At 40.3% G+C, this 15,759-nt stretch overlaps 1 protein-coding gene across 2 annotated transcripts in view; it reads left to right on the top strand.

The window, feature by feature from the left end:
• The window catches only part of RAPGEF5 (Rap guanine nucleotide exchange factor 5), a 237,584-nt gene that overhangs the window by 217,081 nt on the left and 4,744 nt on the right, over positions 1–15,759 (top strand). The window contains exons 22-25 of one of the 2 annotated variants that reach the window (XM_031013080.2): positions 1,819–1,869; positions 2,677–2,764; positions 7,708–7,772; positions 13,124–13,178. In XM_031013080.2, coding sequence (XP_030868940.1) covers positions 1,819–1,869; positions 2,677–2,764; positions 7,708–7,772; positions 13,124–13,178 — 259 coding nt within the window. Of the gene's footprint in view, positions 1–1,818; positions 1,870–2,676; positions 2,765–3,748; positions 3,980–7,707; positions 7,773–13,123; positions 13,179–15,759 lie in introns of those variants that run through there. The other variant, XM_031013082.3, reaches the window with a different exon arrangement.

Here is a 15,759-nt window from a genome sequence, read left to right as displayed (position 1 = left end):
AAAAATTGAGAGGAGAAATAACTCAATTAGATTCAACCAGCTTATGTTTAATCTGTGCATTGACTGCCTGCTACGTGCAGAGCACTGCATCAGTGCCATAGCAGACAGGAGATGGCTACATGAGAACTGAGCATGCCTGTGATGACAGAAGTCTTGGACCAGGGCAGAGCAAGTGGAGGGACTCATTCTGCCTCTGGGTAGCTGAGAAAACTCGAATGAGAAGCCTCAAGCTGCAGGGCCTTCGAGGTCCAGCTGGAAGTTACTGGAGTGTGGGGATGGGCATCTCAGGCAGAGGTGACCACAGGATCTCCAGGTCTGGTGACTGGATGAATGGAAAGTGATCACACTTCCCAAATAGATAATACAGGAAAAGAAATAGATCAGAGGTCAGCAAACTGCTTTGGTAAAGGGCCAGCGAGGAAAAATGTTTAGGTTGTGCAGGCCACATGGTCTCTGTTGCAGCTGCTCAACTCTGCCATTGGAGTGAAAGAGCAGCTGTAGTATGTGCCTGAATGAAGGGGCGTGGCAGCAATCCAATAAAACTTGACCTCCTAAAAGTAGCTCATGGCTAGATTTGTTCCATGGCTGATCTCTGGAGTAGATCACTTAGTTCGACTTCAGACATGTTGGATTTGAGGTGCCATTGGGACATTTGTGAGGGATGTCCCACAGACTAAGGTAGGCAGCTTAGAAGAAAGATTGGAATCAGTTGCAAATATCTCCATTTTGTGTCTTCTCATTTAATTTGTCCTCTGTTTGTTGGGGTGTGTGTGTGCGTGCGTGCGTGTGTGTGTGTGTAGTTTCCAAACAGATTAAACTACCTGTTTGCTGTGATAAACTGAGTCCAGATTCAAAATTATCACATTGAAAAAAATCTATCTCTAAATAATGTAAAAGTCTAATTATTGTAGGAGTTGCCTCATTGTTTTGATTCCTTTTAGAAACAAAAAATCCCAGAAATATCTTCTTATACTTTGTTGTCAGTGTTAATAGCTGGCATTTGTTAAGTACCAGCCAAGGACCGTGTACTTTTCATGAGTGGTCTCTACATCCTCAGCTGAAGAAACAGATCCGAGAGCTTGCTGACACACCAAACCACATAGCTAGAAAGGGCAGAGTCAGAGTTCAAACTCAGGCTGCCTTTAAATATGTGCTGTTTACCACAAAAGATTACTAAGTCAATATTGAAAGGCACCCAATTTTTTACTTAGCCATGTTAAAAGCAGGCTGGAACATTCCAGGCCCTTCTTCCTTAGGCCTGAATTTTTATTTGGGAGGATGGCCTATGTTTCCATCCCCTGTCACTTTGCATGGTACCTGTTATGGCTGAGCTCTTCAATTCATTGATTCCACTCATTAAAGTGCAGGCTTCGTCACTTAAGGTCTTCCTGGCCCTTCACTATTTAGCCCGATGCTGTGAAATAAAATTTCATCATCTATGCTAAAAATATCAGCCAACATAATTATTTCCCACTCGGGAAGACTATTAAGAAGATGAGAGCATTTGTCAAAGGTAGGGTATGGAACTGAAATCTAAGTTTTTATTAAATGACCACCAGTATGTGGAATGTCTAACCAACTAGATTCCTGAATCATGTGGCTGTTATTTTAAGCTGTTTTAAGCAGCATTAAGGAAGATCACATTAAAGGGATGATGAAAATTGTATAATGAGAAGCAATCAGGATAGAACAGATGATGGAGGTATTTATGTTCAGAAATGTGACACAGATAAACAACGTAATGAAAACTTCCTTCGATGCCTCTGACAATAACCAACTTCTGTGACCTTCTGTTTTTTGTTTGTGTTTGTTTTTTAGAAAATCCCTGGGAAGTTTAAGAAACTTTTCTCTGAACTTGAAAGTTTAACAGTAAGTAGTTGAGCCAAAGGGGACTTATTCTTCAAAATAATTGCTAGGGTCTAGTTTCTTTCTACATTATAGTGGTTGGTATTTGTACTCTACCGTGTCAGGTAGCCTAGACTACTTTACTTGTATATGAAACTGTAGCTTTGCTTCTTATGGAGGGAAGCAAGTTGACAGTTAATGCTTCTTCCTCTCCTTCTAAAAACGTAGTGAAAATAATCCATTTAGTGTGATTTTTTCAGAAGGCAGGCTTTTAAGTATAGTCCATTTCAAAGCCTGCAAAATTAATCAGTATAAATTTAGCATGCAATTAGTGTCTCATGCATTTTCTTTTTCCCTTTTCTCCTTTTTACAATTTCTTAGATTGAGATTTTTAAAAATTATAGTTTCTTTTTAGAATACAAAAAAACAGTATCCTCTTGTTTTCTCTGCATTTTCTGTGCGTTACAAGGACAGATTTTCTTGGTGGTGTATCTAACAAGAGACTTTGGGTTAATTCATGATATAAATTATGCAGAGGAAACTGTACTTAAAGGACCTCTTTGAGGAAAATAATAGGACAATCAAAAGATGTCTCTCATTTGTGGTCATTTCCCTTTATTGTAAACCAATAACTTGAATTTCATTCATTGCCTAGATTTCCTGCCCTAATTTAGTGAGTTTATTCTCCTAGGAAACCTTTATCTACTTTGTTCTTAGGAGGAATCTCTCTATATCTAAGTTATGTTCAAATTGTGTAGCAAAGGTGGATTTAGAATTGTTTCTATAGCACATTGATTTTTCTTTCTCTTTGTAATCTGCTTGGTTCGGCAGGATCCTTCCCTAAATCACAAAGCCTACAGAGATGCATTCAAAAAGATGAAGCCACCAAAAATCCCTTTCATGCCCTTATTGCTTAAAGGTAATGATTTTCTATCTTTTATGCCATGTAATTTCATCTTTCAGAAATTTATTACTCTGACTATTGAGGGCAAAAAAGGGACTCTCATTTTGTCTCTTTACAGTTATTTTGACATTCAGACCTAATTCTGTTTCCTTGTGATTGTTTTTCAAATAGCCGATTATTTTTGAGATACCTAGAATACGTAATTGTGTTTGAGCAGACACCAAAGCATTTTCACTTGACTCACAAAACTTGGCACTGGAAACATTTGTGTTTTTCTTTTACTCTACTTCTAAGCCCTGTATTACTTTCTTTGAGCCAACAATCCACCGAATTCAACCAAGAATAAGGCTGGCATAAAGAACCCAAATGGTGATCAATCATGTTCTATTTTTGCAACCTAAACTTAAGAGACGCAGCCCACAATTTGCTGTTGTATGAGAAGTACCTTTGGTCAATACAAGTAATATAGCTTTTGAAAAGTGTTGATGGAGACGTGTACTTCCTTTCTTCAGGAGTGGAATTGAGTTGGGAAAGTATTTGATAGCTGCAGGTTACTCCACTGACCACTCCCCACTAAGCACCAAATAATTCATCATGAAACATGTTAGTTAAATTTATTGATGAGATTTCAGTGATCTCTCTTTCAAACCGAGGGGATTAATAAAAGGAAATTCTTTTTAATCTGGTGTATACCGCTGACATTCAATGTAAATCTTTACCTGTATGTTTCCAGGGAAAGGGGGTTTGGGCATTATCCTTGGCCATATTTTGATTCCTTCAAGAGGTTTAGTAGGAATACTCTTTCATCCAGCCTCTTCTCTTCAGAGGCTTGTAATTTCTGCTGAGCCAGGCTCCAGTGGCTGGACCCATACACGTGATTCTAGAAATGAGCTGTGTGGGAACTGGATTGCTGGTTGGCCTGGCCATCCTCATTCCCCACTTCCTCCCATTGCCACCACGCCCCTCGTCTACCCAATAAAGCTGGCATTTCCTCTTCAGCTTCTCTCAAGAACAGCCAGAGCTTGGAAAATTATTGTGAGTTGCTGTACATCGTGCAGCTACTCGCTGAGTCTTCCTTCATCAAATATGAAGCAAGAATCTCTGTGAAACAAGAATATAATATTAGGACAATGGAGATAGATATGCACAGATGCGTCATCCAAGCCGAAAATATTCTGTTAAATACAAATGCATGAAATAAAGAGACACTGCGGTGCCCAAATAATAATTTAAAAGTTTATTTGACTCTTCATATTTATTTGCGTTTAAGAGAAGGTCTTTGCTTTTTATTTGTGGTATAAAATATCTTCAATTAGAGGGTGGGAGGTGGCAGGTGGGAAGTAACACTTGGGATCATTTAGACACAAATAAAGACAATAGAAAGTAGGACTGATGTAGGAAAGGAATTGATTGTAGGAAGAAAAAATTTTGAAAAAACACATACTTTTAAGGTAATGAGAAATTAGTCGACAATATTTCTTTAACTTAATTAGATATGAACAGAGCCTTCTGCCATACATTAGTGGTTTCCCCCCAAAATATTTAATGCAGTCAAGTGTCTCACACTTACATTTTAGCTCGGATGCAATTTTCTGCTCTGCTGAGTTTATCGAGACCTCTGTTGGCAGCAAGACAAATTTCCCTTTTTCTACTGGAAACACATTTACTCTTTTCAAAAGAATAAGAAATAAACATTTGTTATTTTCTTATTAGAAGCTTCCTTGAATTTAAATAAGCACTTAGTTTTCCTTTGTCTTAATTTTTTGTCATTATAAAATCATATAGTATTAGTACTTCATTGTACTTAAAGTTACTGTTTTTGTCTGAAATAATTTCCAAGGAAAATGTGATGAAAATATAAAACATGTATATTAAGCCTAAGATGAGACATTTTGGCAAAAATATACAACATTAATTCTTAGGCTTTTTTAATCACATAATTTAAAGTTTCAATGAACTATTTTAGAACAACCAACTTAGTTTTTAATGAAAGCTCTTTGTCTCCCCGTCTCTTGTGCCTCCTACTTTGAGTAGCTTTTAATTAGAAAAGTGGGACCAAATTGAACTCCTTGGTGTTTAAGAAGGATTAGGCCCCCCATATTGCATTTTTTGAAAGTCAGTTCCCAATAAGCCTGCAGATTATTGGGATTAAGTGGATTACCTGAGGATCCTTCCAGCCCTCAATCTTCCTCTTTCTTATTTGAATTTCTTGCCTTTTGATGTACTTTCCCCTTACTGTGGTGTGGAATCTTGGTCAGAAAGGGACGAATGGGAAACACTAAGTGCTGGGGAGAAGACCCAGCTGAGCTAAGGATCTAAGGAGTCGTAGATCATGTGCTATTTTTGGAGATGGAGTGAATCACCTAGTTGTTTGAGGATAAACTGGGGTTCCTGTGGTGGGTTTCATATATGTGTCTTAGAGTGGAGTTTATTGTTGCAGATTTGTGCGGGTCTCTGAAGGGAAGGAATGTTGGGACTCTTGGATGTTTCTTCCTCCTCTTCCACTTGCCATCTCTTCAAAGTCATTTCATTGAGCAGTTCTATTTCAGGAGATGTTTGGGGTGTGTTCAGGTATCTCCAGGTGAAAGAGGCCTGGCAGTTGCTCATTTCTCATACCCCAAAACTGCTTCTTGTCCCATGACTTAAATTCTGACATCTTCGTTTTTTTAGCCCAACCTCTCATTTGTTTCTCTCTCATACCTTCCGTGTCATGCACCTGCCATTCAACTGCATCGAAACCTGTAGCCAGTTGAACTCTTCCCTTTCTCCCGGGCTGCAGCACCTTCCAGCCTGTCTCCCCTCTCACCTGGCCAGCACCCTTGACACCTTCCCTGCCTTATGCTCAGACAGTACCAGCCTGACAGGCCCTGGCCCCTCAATAGAGCCGCCACACACTCTACTGAGAGCTAAGAGTGAGAGGGACTACCTAGGAAGAGGAGAGATTGCCGGCAGGAGGGACTGCCTGAAGGGAGTGAGGAGGGAAGCACTTTCAGTGTTGCAGGGGCAGCTCATGTGTTATAAATTGAGCAGGTTGACTGCACCTGATAGCAAGAAAAGCCAAGTCCTTTCCACTTGAGGTGCCTGGAGAGGCGCAGTGGTGAGGGGGAGCCAGCCTCCCTTTGTTTGAATCCTGGCTCTGACACATATAGCTGTGAGCATGGGTTAGCCATAGACGTCCTTGGGGCCTTAGTTTCTTCACAGGCTTACCTCCTAGAATTTACCTTATGAGCTAATGCAGCTAAAGCTCTTTAGAGCCATGTCTGACACTGTTAATAAATGTAAGATGTCATTATTGCCACTGCCCTCCTCATCATCCCTAGGAAGAGGGGTGAGGGGCAGGTGAGGGATAAACCTGTAATGCAGGGGAAATGGACTAAGCCACTCTGAGAAGCTGTTTGGAATCTGGAATTCTTGGAGAGTTAGTAGAGGCCAGACCTTCAGGTGGTGTTTAATGTAGACAGAGTGTGCACAGGTTTGCATTTGCTACACAGAAAAGGTAAAACCTGTGTTGACTTCTCTTTTCTAAATACCGTGTCACGGAATGAAAGCTTGTAATTATTTTCTGAAAGCAAAATTTCAAAAGATAATAAAATAACCAGAGAGTTTGTCAGGAGACTGTGTAATTAGTTGTGAATCGTTTTCCTACTAGGACATCAGTTTACAAGCAAAAAAAAAAAAAGAAAGGAAAGGAAAAGAAGGTTATGAAAACATTTCAGTCCACATCGGAAGCTGTGTATAACGCCTTGAGGAAAGGGTTGCATCAGTGTGTGCTGTAACTGTGTAACTATTGTCACCTCCTGGTGACAGTAAAAGCTTTGTGGCCCAGAGTTTTGGTGGCAGGTTTTAGGAGCACCTATCTCATAATTACCCCATAGGGACCAGCAGAATAAAAGTCTTGATTAAAAGCAAATACATTCTTTTTCTATTTATAGGAGTTTTTAAGACATTCTTTTCCCCTCTTTTCTATCAGGTTATTTTTACAAGATTTTTGAAGGCTGTTTTTATTTGGTTGGTTCTCCATATCTGTAATATAACATGATTATTTGCACATGCTTTAAATTATAGTATATTTCTTTTTGTGATACTTGTCTGCGAGGATTCCCTGATGCTCAGTCATCCACCCTCTGATCTGATTATGGCTAAGTCATCCACTCTCAGAGCTTCAGTTGCTACCTTTATTTAATGTAACTAATTTCCAAATCTATATGTCTTGAGGAGGCACTCTTTTGTTTACTGCAGCCAGCAGGAGATATTTAATGAATATCTTCACTCATTTAAATGCAGTGAGCCTCAAACCAAATTTAACTTTATCTTCCTCTGAAAATGCACTTTCATTGTACTTTCCTCCTTTTATTTTCATCAGTGATGCTTGCTTTCTACTAGTCGAATGGGGCCAGACATCTTGACTTTTTCAAGCCTGCCTCTTTCCTCACTTATTCCTGGTACACAATCAGACATCAACTTTGGGAACCAAAAATTTAAATTTAAACGTCTAAATCTATATCTTAACTAGTTGTTTTAAGTAAAGCAGGTCCCATACACTTTGCCAGGGATTTGTAAAAAGCAAACACGTACTTACTAAAATCCTGTTGTTTCTGGGTATTCAGTCCTTTTCTGCTCAGTCTTCTGACTTAAACACATAATGGAATAATTAAGTTATAGACTAGCTTTAGTTTATATTAAGCAGATTGAAGTCAAACATTTCATTATGAGTGCAAAATATATACTTTCAGTAAGGTCACACTGTTTTTACACACACACATATACACACACACATAAATTATGCACTTTTACATCAAATAACACATAAATCCAATTTCAAATTGCCTCTCCAAGTGCATGGAATGATCCATAATGTTTAGGAAAAATGAATAAGTTGCATTGTACCTAGACCTCTTCAGCCCTGACTCATGATCCATTCCTAATGATACATACATCTTTTTGTTTTTAATTTTCAGATGTAACATTTATTCATGAAGGAAATAAAACTTTTTTGGATAATCTTGTCAATTTTGAAAAGCTGGTACGTAAATTTCATTACTTCTCCCTTTTTTACAGTAACAGAAATGTATGCCTTTCTTTCCTGCTCTAGGAAACATAGTTTTAGTACTTTTCTCCATTGGATGCATGGCAGATTCAAGGAGCTTATTTGCTTCATTCAGGGAGCTTATTTGCTGCATGTTGTACACTGCCAACAAAATGTATTCCAATTAACAACAAGTATGTTAGCAAGGTTTTTGTGAACGAAATATGAAAATCTGCTTTTTGTTTTTAAAAATGGAATATGATAAGATGAAGAATTGAGGGTATATTATTGAACCAGAGCTAAAACTGTAAGGCTGCTGTCAGGAGGAATCCACACTCAGGAGATTATGTTTTACTGCTTTATAGGCATCTCTCAGTGTCTCAGCCTGCATGCTTTCAAGGCACAGAGGGAGAAAGTTCCTCTCCTGGGGATATATGTTTGTCTCTCAGGACTCCAAGCTTAAATGTGAGGCTGGAAGTTGCAGGGTCTTGTGTGAAGGGAAGGGCCACTCCTTTATCAGCCTATGGACAAAGGGTGCCATCCCTGAGCACCACGGCCAGAGCGGCTCAGGCAAAGTACCCTCCCTCCTCACAAGCAAGAGGTTCCCAGGGCAATCTTCACTAGATGTTTCTGAACCACTGCTTCCTGAATGATTTCCAGGGCATTCCCAGGTGCTTTGTAATACAGTGGGCCCCTCCAAGCCTTTCTGACTTGCCCTTGAGCAAAGGAGGGGTTACCTATAAGAACTGAGCAACTGTAAAATAGAAGTACTCCAAAGAGACCCACTTGCCTGCGAGAGGAATGGATTTATCTGACAGATGAACTTTAGTGTCAGAGTAAACTGTCCTTCATGGTTAAAGACGATACCAGTAACCCTGCTCCACAGATCCTGACCTTTGAGTGACCTTTTCAGTAATGGTGATGGATTTGTGTGAACTCTTGCAGAAACTGACCCTGGTTCCCTGTGAGACTGAGTCAGGCACTTGAGAGGAAGTTAAGTAAGTCAGGGACCACAGACCATGATCAAAGAACAGTAGGAACTGATGAGTCCTGCTGAGGCTTGGCACCTGACCTTTGCCTCAGAAGTACATTGCTCTGCTCACCCAGCCAACTTCCCACATGTAGGGTGAAGCAGCTTGGGAACAGTGTAGTTGGCTCTTATACAACCCCTAAAACCCAAGCATCTGGAATATAGAATACAGTCTTGGAATATCTTGCTTTATCTCCATTTTAACCACACCGAAGACCATCACTTCATGGCTAGTGCTTTTCTAAGTGGCTCTGTCAATACATTTTCAAGTCTGTCTCTGCAATAAGTGTTTTGGAATCAGAGTTCAGTTATTTTAGATGCTACAGTCAAACCAACAGAGCCAGAAATGGATAAAGTGTTATTTTTTTGTACGTGTTTTGTGTTGCTGTGTGATATTCTGAAGATCGCAGGGCACTTAATGAAAGGCTGCAGGCACTAGAATTCTTGCCTCTAAGCAGGTTAATCCCTGTCGTTTGGGATTAATGAAACAATTGCGGGAATATGAAGCCTTTGGTCAATATTTACTTCGCTTCCTGGCCAACACATCTCCCTAAGAACAACACATGAGATTGTGGAGCATCTGTGAAGATGTGGGATGAGGTGTGTCAGGCCAAGTGGAATTCCCTGGAAAGGCCTAGTAATCCTTTCCCCTGACTAGTCCAAGGGGCCGTGGGAGAACAACTAAACTCTATCAGCTGGCTGTTGCCTGTTGTTGAGGGCAGACGTGAGGTTGACCTCCCTAAAGTGAACCAGTGAATTTGTTAAGTTCATTATGTCATTTCCCCCTCAGATAGTGCCACCAAAGTGACAAGATAATAAAAAAAAACCTGAACAAGTCCATAAAGTCACAAATGGGAACAAGCTGTGGAAAGCTTGTTCCCACCTTCCTTCTGACCAGCATCTGTGGCCCTCCCCTGCTCTCTCCAGTAATCCAGCAGAAGCCTCTTAACGCCAGCTCTCAAATATGCCAAGACTGCCAACTAACCATGGGGCTGGAAATGGTGGAGGCCTAAATGATATGACTTCTATTAGGGTCAATCATCATACCCTTAATTCTTTGAGAAAGTTTAAGGGAATAGCATGGCATAAATAATGTCTTAAATTCCTAAAGAGAAATTTTATTTTATAAAAGAATGAAGAAATGGGTGCAGTTCAGCATGCACACAGCAGTCACATAGCGCACACGCAAGCCTGTCAGGCAGGCACGGGCTCTTCATTTCCTCAGATGGCAGGCTCCGTGCCTGGGACTAGTGAGCTCCTGGTCCACAGCACGCCTCATGCTGACCCCTCCTTACACAGCGTAGACAGGATAAAACTGTGTCCAGGACAAAAAGCAGTTTTATGTCATATATAGCATTGTGTTCCACTTGGATGCTGGAGAATGAGACTGACCTTTCTAGGAGAAACACTATTTTCAAGGAATATTTCTTAGTAAAGGACTGGGTTTCTCTAAAGCTAAAACAGGATCATCTTTCACGATAATGAACCAATAGAACCTAAGTGAATTAACTTGTGAAAAGTCAATTCCTCATGATGGATATTAACTTAAGCCAGCTAACAGATAATTCAGTGTATTATCTTTATCTGACTGATGCAGGCCAGTACACTGAGTCAGACCCCATGAAAATCCAGAAGCCCTCATCAGGTCTAATGAGATTTCTGTTCTTTATGCTACATTCCTTGCTGCCTCAGCTACTGGAAATGTTTTCATCTCAAACTGTTTCATAAAAGGAAACAAATGGTTTCTTTTCTTCTCTTTATCCCTCGATGTTAAGAGCATCATCTTTTACCCTGTCTACCCCCTCCCCCTTTAGAAAGCCTAAAGATGAAGACCAGAACTCAGGTTTCAATGCCACACCCACTACCCAGCCTTACATCAGTTTGAACCTTGCACAAGCTACGCAAATGGCATATGATAGAAATCAATGTGACGCCAGAGCTTAAAATGAGAAAACTGACCTGGGAAAAGTGGTAAAATTTGGGGAAGGAAACTGAACAATACATGCACAGACATGAGTCAGGTCTCATTTCCTTTACAAATGCAGCTTGAGCTACTGCAATAATCACTGTCCTGTTCAATTTTCCACTATCGAACAGAAGTGCATTAGAAATATGGTTATGACGACAATTCAATCAGTAGGTCATATTCCGATAATATTTCTGTATTTCTTCTGAATTTTAAGTAAGAACATATTTTAGTGTTTAATATTCTTTCAGCAATAATTCATTGAGGGTTTGCTGTATATGGTGATCCTATGCTCAGTGTGTATAGTCGGGACATGAAAGATGTTGACCCAAATTGGAGGCCCAGATATGAATGATATTAATTCTTGAATAATAGGATGATGTTTGTATTGTGATATGAAACAAAGTAGAGAGCTACTGTTGATTCTCAAGAGAACTAGAACATGAAGACAATAGTATTTAGCGATTATTCGGGCAATTAAGCCAGCTAGCATAGCATTTTGGAAGAGAACATACTGCACTCTAGTTCCTTCTATGGCATATACGTATATGCTTCCAAAATGCTACTTCCTTCAACATGAAAAACTAAAAGTGGTAGAGACAGCTCACTCTTGCAAGTACACAAGTATAAGATGATGGGATCTTGTCCAAAGCAGCTGTACGTTTAAGAAGACTTTTGCTGGCCAGGCGGGGTGGCTGATGCCTGTAATCCCAGCCCTTTGGGAGGCCAGGGTGGGTGGATCCTGAGGTCAGGAGTTCAAGACCAGCCTGACCAACATGGTGAAACCCCGTCTTTACTAAAAATATAAAAATTAGCTGGGTGTGGTGGCATGCCTCTGTAATCCCAGCTACTCAGGAGGCTGAGGCAGGAGAATCACTTGAACCTGGGGAGTAGAGGGTGCAGTGAGCCGAAGTCACGCCATTGCACTTCAGCCTGGGTGACAGAGTAAGACTCCATCTCAAAAAAAAAAAAAAAGAAGACCTTTGCCTGGGAATCAGTGAGGACTTCAAGGAAAGAAATTAAATTAGAATATTGAAGACTGTACATGAATATAAACTATGAACAGAAAATGGTCTCTAAAGATGTTGATGTTGGCTGGCCACAGTGGCTCACACCTATAATCTCAGCATTCTGGGAGGCCAATTTGGTTGGATTACCTGAGGTCAGGAGTTCGAGACCAGCCTAGCCAACATGGTGATACCCCATCTCTACTAAAAATACAAAAATTAGCCAAAATTAGCCAGGTATGATGGCATATGCCAGTAATCCCAGCTACTCAGGAGGCTGAGGCAGGAGAATTGCTTGAACCCGTGAGGCAGAGGTTGGAGTGAGCCAAGATCACACCACTGCACTCCAGCCTGGGTGACAGAGCAAGAGTCCGTCTCAAAAAACAAAAAAAATGATGTTAATGTTTTAGAAAATGTTCATCTTTTGTCAGTATCTCATTTCCAGTTACAATTTAAGATACTTGAACCTTTGAATCTACAAAAATTCCTACCTCCATTCAGCACATATGTGTAAGTCAATGTGTCTGACATAGTAGGCTCTGCACATCCAAAGCCCTCTGGTGGTACTTGGTCTAAAGAAGGAGAAAAGTTCAACAGCAATGACAATGACACAAAGCCAATAGGTGCTGTACGAAGAGCAGTGGGGATGTTGAGATTGGAGCCTCTAAGTCCAGGAGGGACATCTCAGAAAGGCTTCATGGAGAGGAGGTGACACATACCCTGAAGTGAAACACATGTACAAATGTGAACAGGATGACTGGGGCTGGAGGTGCTGCACTTCGCTACAATGTATTTTCTCATGGCTCAGTAAGAACCTGTGCAACCCGGATTGGGTGCTACTGTTTTTTGTTTGTTTTTGAGACAGAGTCTCACTCTGTCACCCAGGCTGGAGTGCAGTGATGTGATCTCGGCTCACTGCACCTCCGCCTCCCAGGTTCAAGCGATTCTTCTGTCTCAGCCTCCTGAGTAGCTGGGATTACAAGCACCTGCTACCACCCCCAGCTAATGTTTTTGTATTTTTAGTAGAGATGGGGTTTCGCCATATTGGCCAGGCTGGTCTCAAACTCCCGACCTCAAGTGATCCGCCCACCTCAGCCTCCCAAAGTGCTGGGATTACAGGTGAGAGCCACCTCACCCATTCTGGTGCTACTGTTTTTGCAGATAAGGACTAAATATTCTTTGATAATCCAAGCTCCATAGAATCAAAGCTACGTCCAGCTCCAAATACAGTTCTTCTGTTTACAGGCAAGAGTGCTAGATTATCCTTCCATCATAGCAGGCACTGCTTCTTCAGTAACACCCTCAACGACCCTTCCATTGATATGTTTCCTGTTCTACTTTACAGCATATGATCGCAGACACTGTCCGAACCCTGAGACACTGCAGGACTAACCAGTTTGGTGAGTAATTGAAGTCAGGTGCAGAATGTAAATTGACTCTATGTTGGTATCAACTGTGGTCACAAGTATTGGGTGGTAATCAATTTAAACAGATTGAAAAGTATCATATGTATATACATATGCATATTGTATATATATAGTAGATTGTCTCTTTGTTTCCTCACTGCATGTTTGGGATGCAGAGGAAGACAAGATATGGCAGATTATTATCCCCTCATGGCAGCAAGTTTATGCTGTGAAGAGTGACTTTACACACTCAGAAACCTCCTCCCTGCAACTCCCGCTGACTCCTGTCCCCACATTGTCTTGCTTTGCTTGTCCATTGGCTCAAAATCACTGGTGAGTTTAGCAGGGGTGACCTTGTCCCTAACCTCTTTGCGTGGAGCCTTCCTGGAATAGGACTATAGCTTGTAAAAGTGCCTAAAGCAGCCTTCCAGAATCTTTTCTCCTCTCCAACAAAAACTTCCTGTCTGGAGCTGCCTTTCAGCTGCAAAAGTGTGGTTCTGAGCACTTTTGTAGAATCCCCACTGAGACTAATGTATGTAGGAATATTTGTTCCTTTTTAAATCTCAGCCATAATTTATACTATGTTTAAATGGTGTTAGAACATTGCAGGAAGGAAGGAAATCAACTTCATTGAGTTGAAGGAGCTTTCACATGGGCAATGGAAACCTGACATCAGTCCTAGCAAATGGGGATTATTAACCCTGTAGGTGTAGAACAAAAAGCAGAGACTCAGAGAGATTCACTTATTTAGCCATTATTCAGACTGAGTCTGCCTTACCTCCTTGCCCTCTCCTTTGCCCTCTACAGATCCTATGGATACAAAGGGTAATAAAAAATAGAAAATTGAGTTCAGTAATTATAAATTAATCAAAGGCAACCACTCAGTTCAACTTCATTTTTTAAGTAAGACATGCCCATTGTAAAACAGTTTTTTCAACAATATAGAAGTATATATAAAGTAGAAAATCAGAGTCCTACTTCTCAAGAAAAGTACTGCTAACAATTGAGTACACCTGCTTAAGAATTTTTTTCTGTTCAGTGCTGGTCTAGGCTGGCAATATTGTCCCCCAACAAAGTAAGTTAGGAACTGGACTTCTGTGTGAATTATGTTTTCTCTTTGAAAAGGAGACTTATAAATACAGGATCTAATTTTCTAAATATTCACATCAATTAGTACCACTTTAATATACCAATATAATTCTTCATCAAGCATACAAGCGCAATGCAGTTACAATAAAAATAGTAATCATAACATCATCACAGAGATTCACTGAAATGTATAAGCATAATGCTGATGAGTACAGCTTCATATTGCTTTTATCCTCCTTTGCTTCCCAAGTGTTTACTGGGGATTCAGCTAATTCTAAGATATCAGTCTCACTTAACCAAGGAACTCTAGTTTATATATGCTCCAAGTATAGACAGGAAGGTGATAGTTACACTAACTTGTGTGGCCTTGAACCTGCCTTGAACCTCCCGCTCATCAGAGAGCAACCCTCTGTGTGGCACTAAGCAAAGGAGAAATTTAAGTAACTATCAAGCCAGTTTATGTTCTAATATTTATATACAGTATCTTTAAAAAATTGGTTTGGGAACTGAATTATCCGAATTCATTTTAACAGTTTATATGAGCATAGTAAACCAATGTCAGCATTTGGGATAAAATATGAAAATGTTAATCAAGTCACTTATGCATTATAAAGTGTCATGCAAATGTCAGTTGCCATGGTTAGAACCATTCATTGTGCCATCTTTTTAAGGCTTGAAAATTAACATAAAATTACCTTTGTAGCGTCGTGTTATCCAAACCAATGTTTAACTTTCTCAACGTCTTCCAGAGAAGGCATTCTGGAATAAAACAGCTTTTTGTTACTTTCAAACAGGTGGGATGGTAAAAACTTTAACTCCTAGTGTGTTTACTTGCTAAAACCAGGAAGCCTTGTTTCTATTAAACCTAAGAATTATAAGCCACCCATGTCATACAGGTCTTAAATTATTTCCTCATAAAATGCATTTGTTATAGAGGAGAAAAAAGGGGGTTTCACCAAGAGAAAAAAATGCTATAAGAAAATTCTCAGCCTCCTGCATTTCCCTTCCCTCTGCTCAAACTGAGCTCCAGCAGCTCACCCTGCCTGTCCCATGCATAATCTACAAAGCAACAGGATATGATGTCTTCGCCACTCACCTTTCCATTGTTTTACTGTAGTGCAGTTTGGCCAGTGTTCCCCAGCCTCAAATGGTTTGCTTGTGTGTGTGTGTGTGTTTGACTGTGGTGCACGGGCTTGCCTCGTGGTTCATGCTGCTTCATCCTGGTTCCTTATCAGCACGGACGCTAGCAGGGTGTGGATGTGTTCACAGTGCACTAAAGCCTCCTTTGGCCCCTCGATTCCTTGACTGCCCTAGATATGTGAGTGGAAAAGCCCCTTGTCTTGTCCTTCTCTGGGTAGACTTTAGTCCATACACATACTTTCTGAAGCTATTTCGTCTGTTAACCACATCTTAGAGTCTGTTCTGTTGTATCTGTTCATTCAGTTGCTCCATTAAATTTTTTTTTCCAAAAAATGAGAATACCAAA

The sequence above is a fragment of the Gorilla gorilla genome, chromosome 6 (assembly GCF_029281585.2).
Source record: "Gorilla gorilla gorilla isolate KB3781 chromosome 6, NHGRI_mGorGor1-v2.1_pri, whole genome shotgun sequence".
In the NCBI taxonomy this organism is placed as follows: Eukaryota; Metazoa; Chordata; class Mammalia; order Primates; family Hominidae; genus Gorilla; species Gorilla gorilla.
This window is presented reverse-complemented; position numbering and strand designations above follow the sequence as displayed.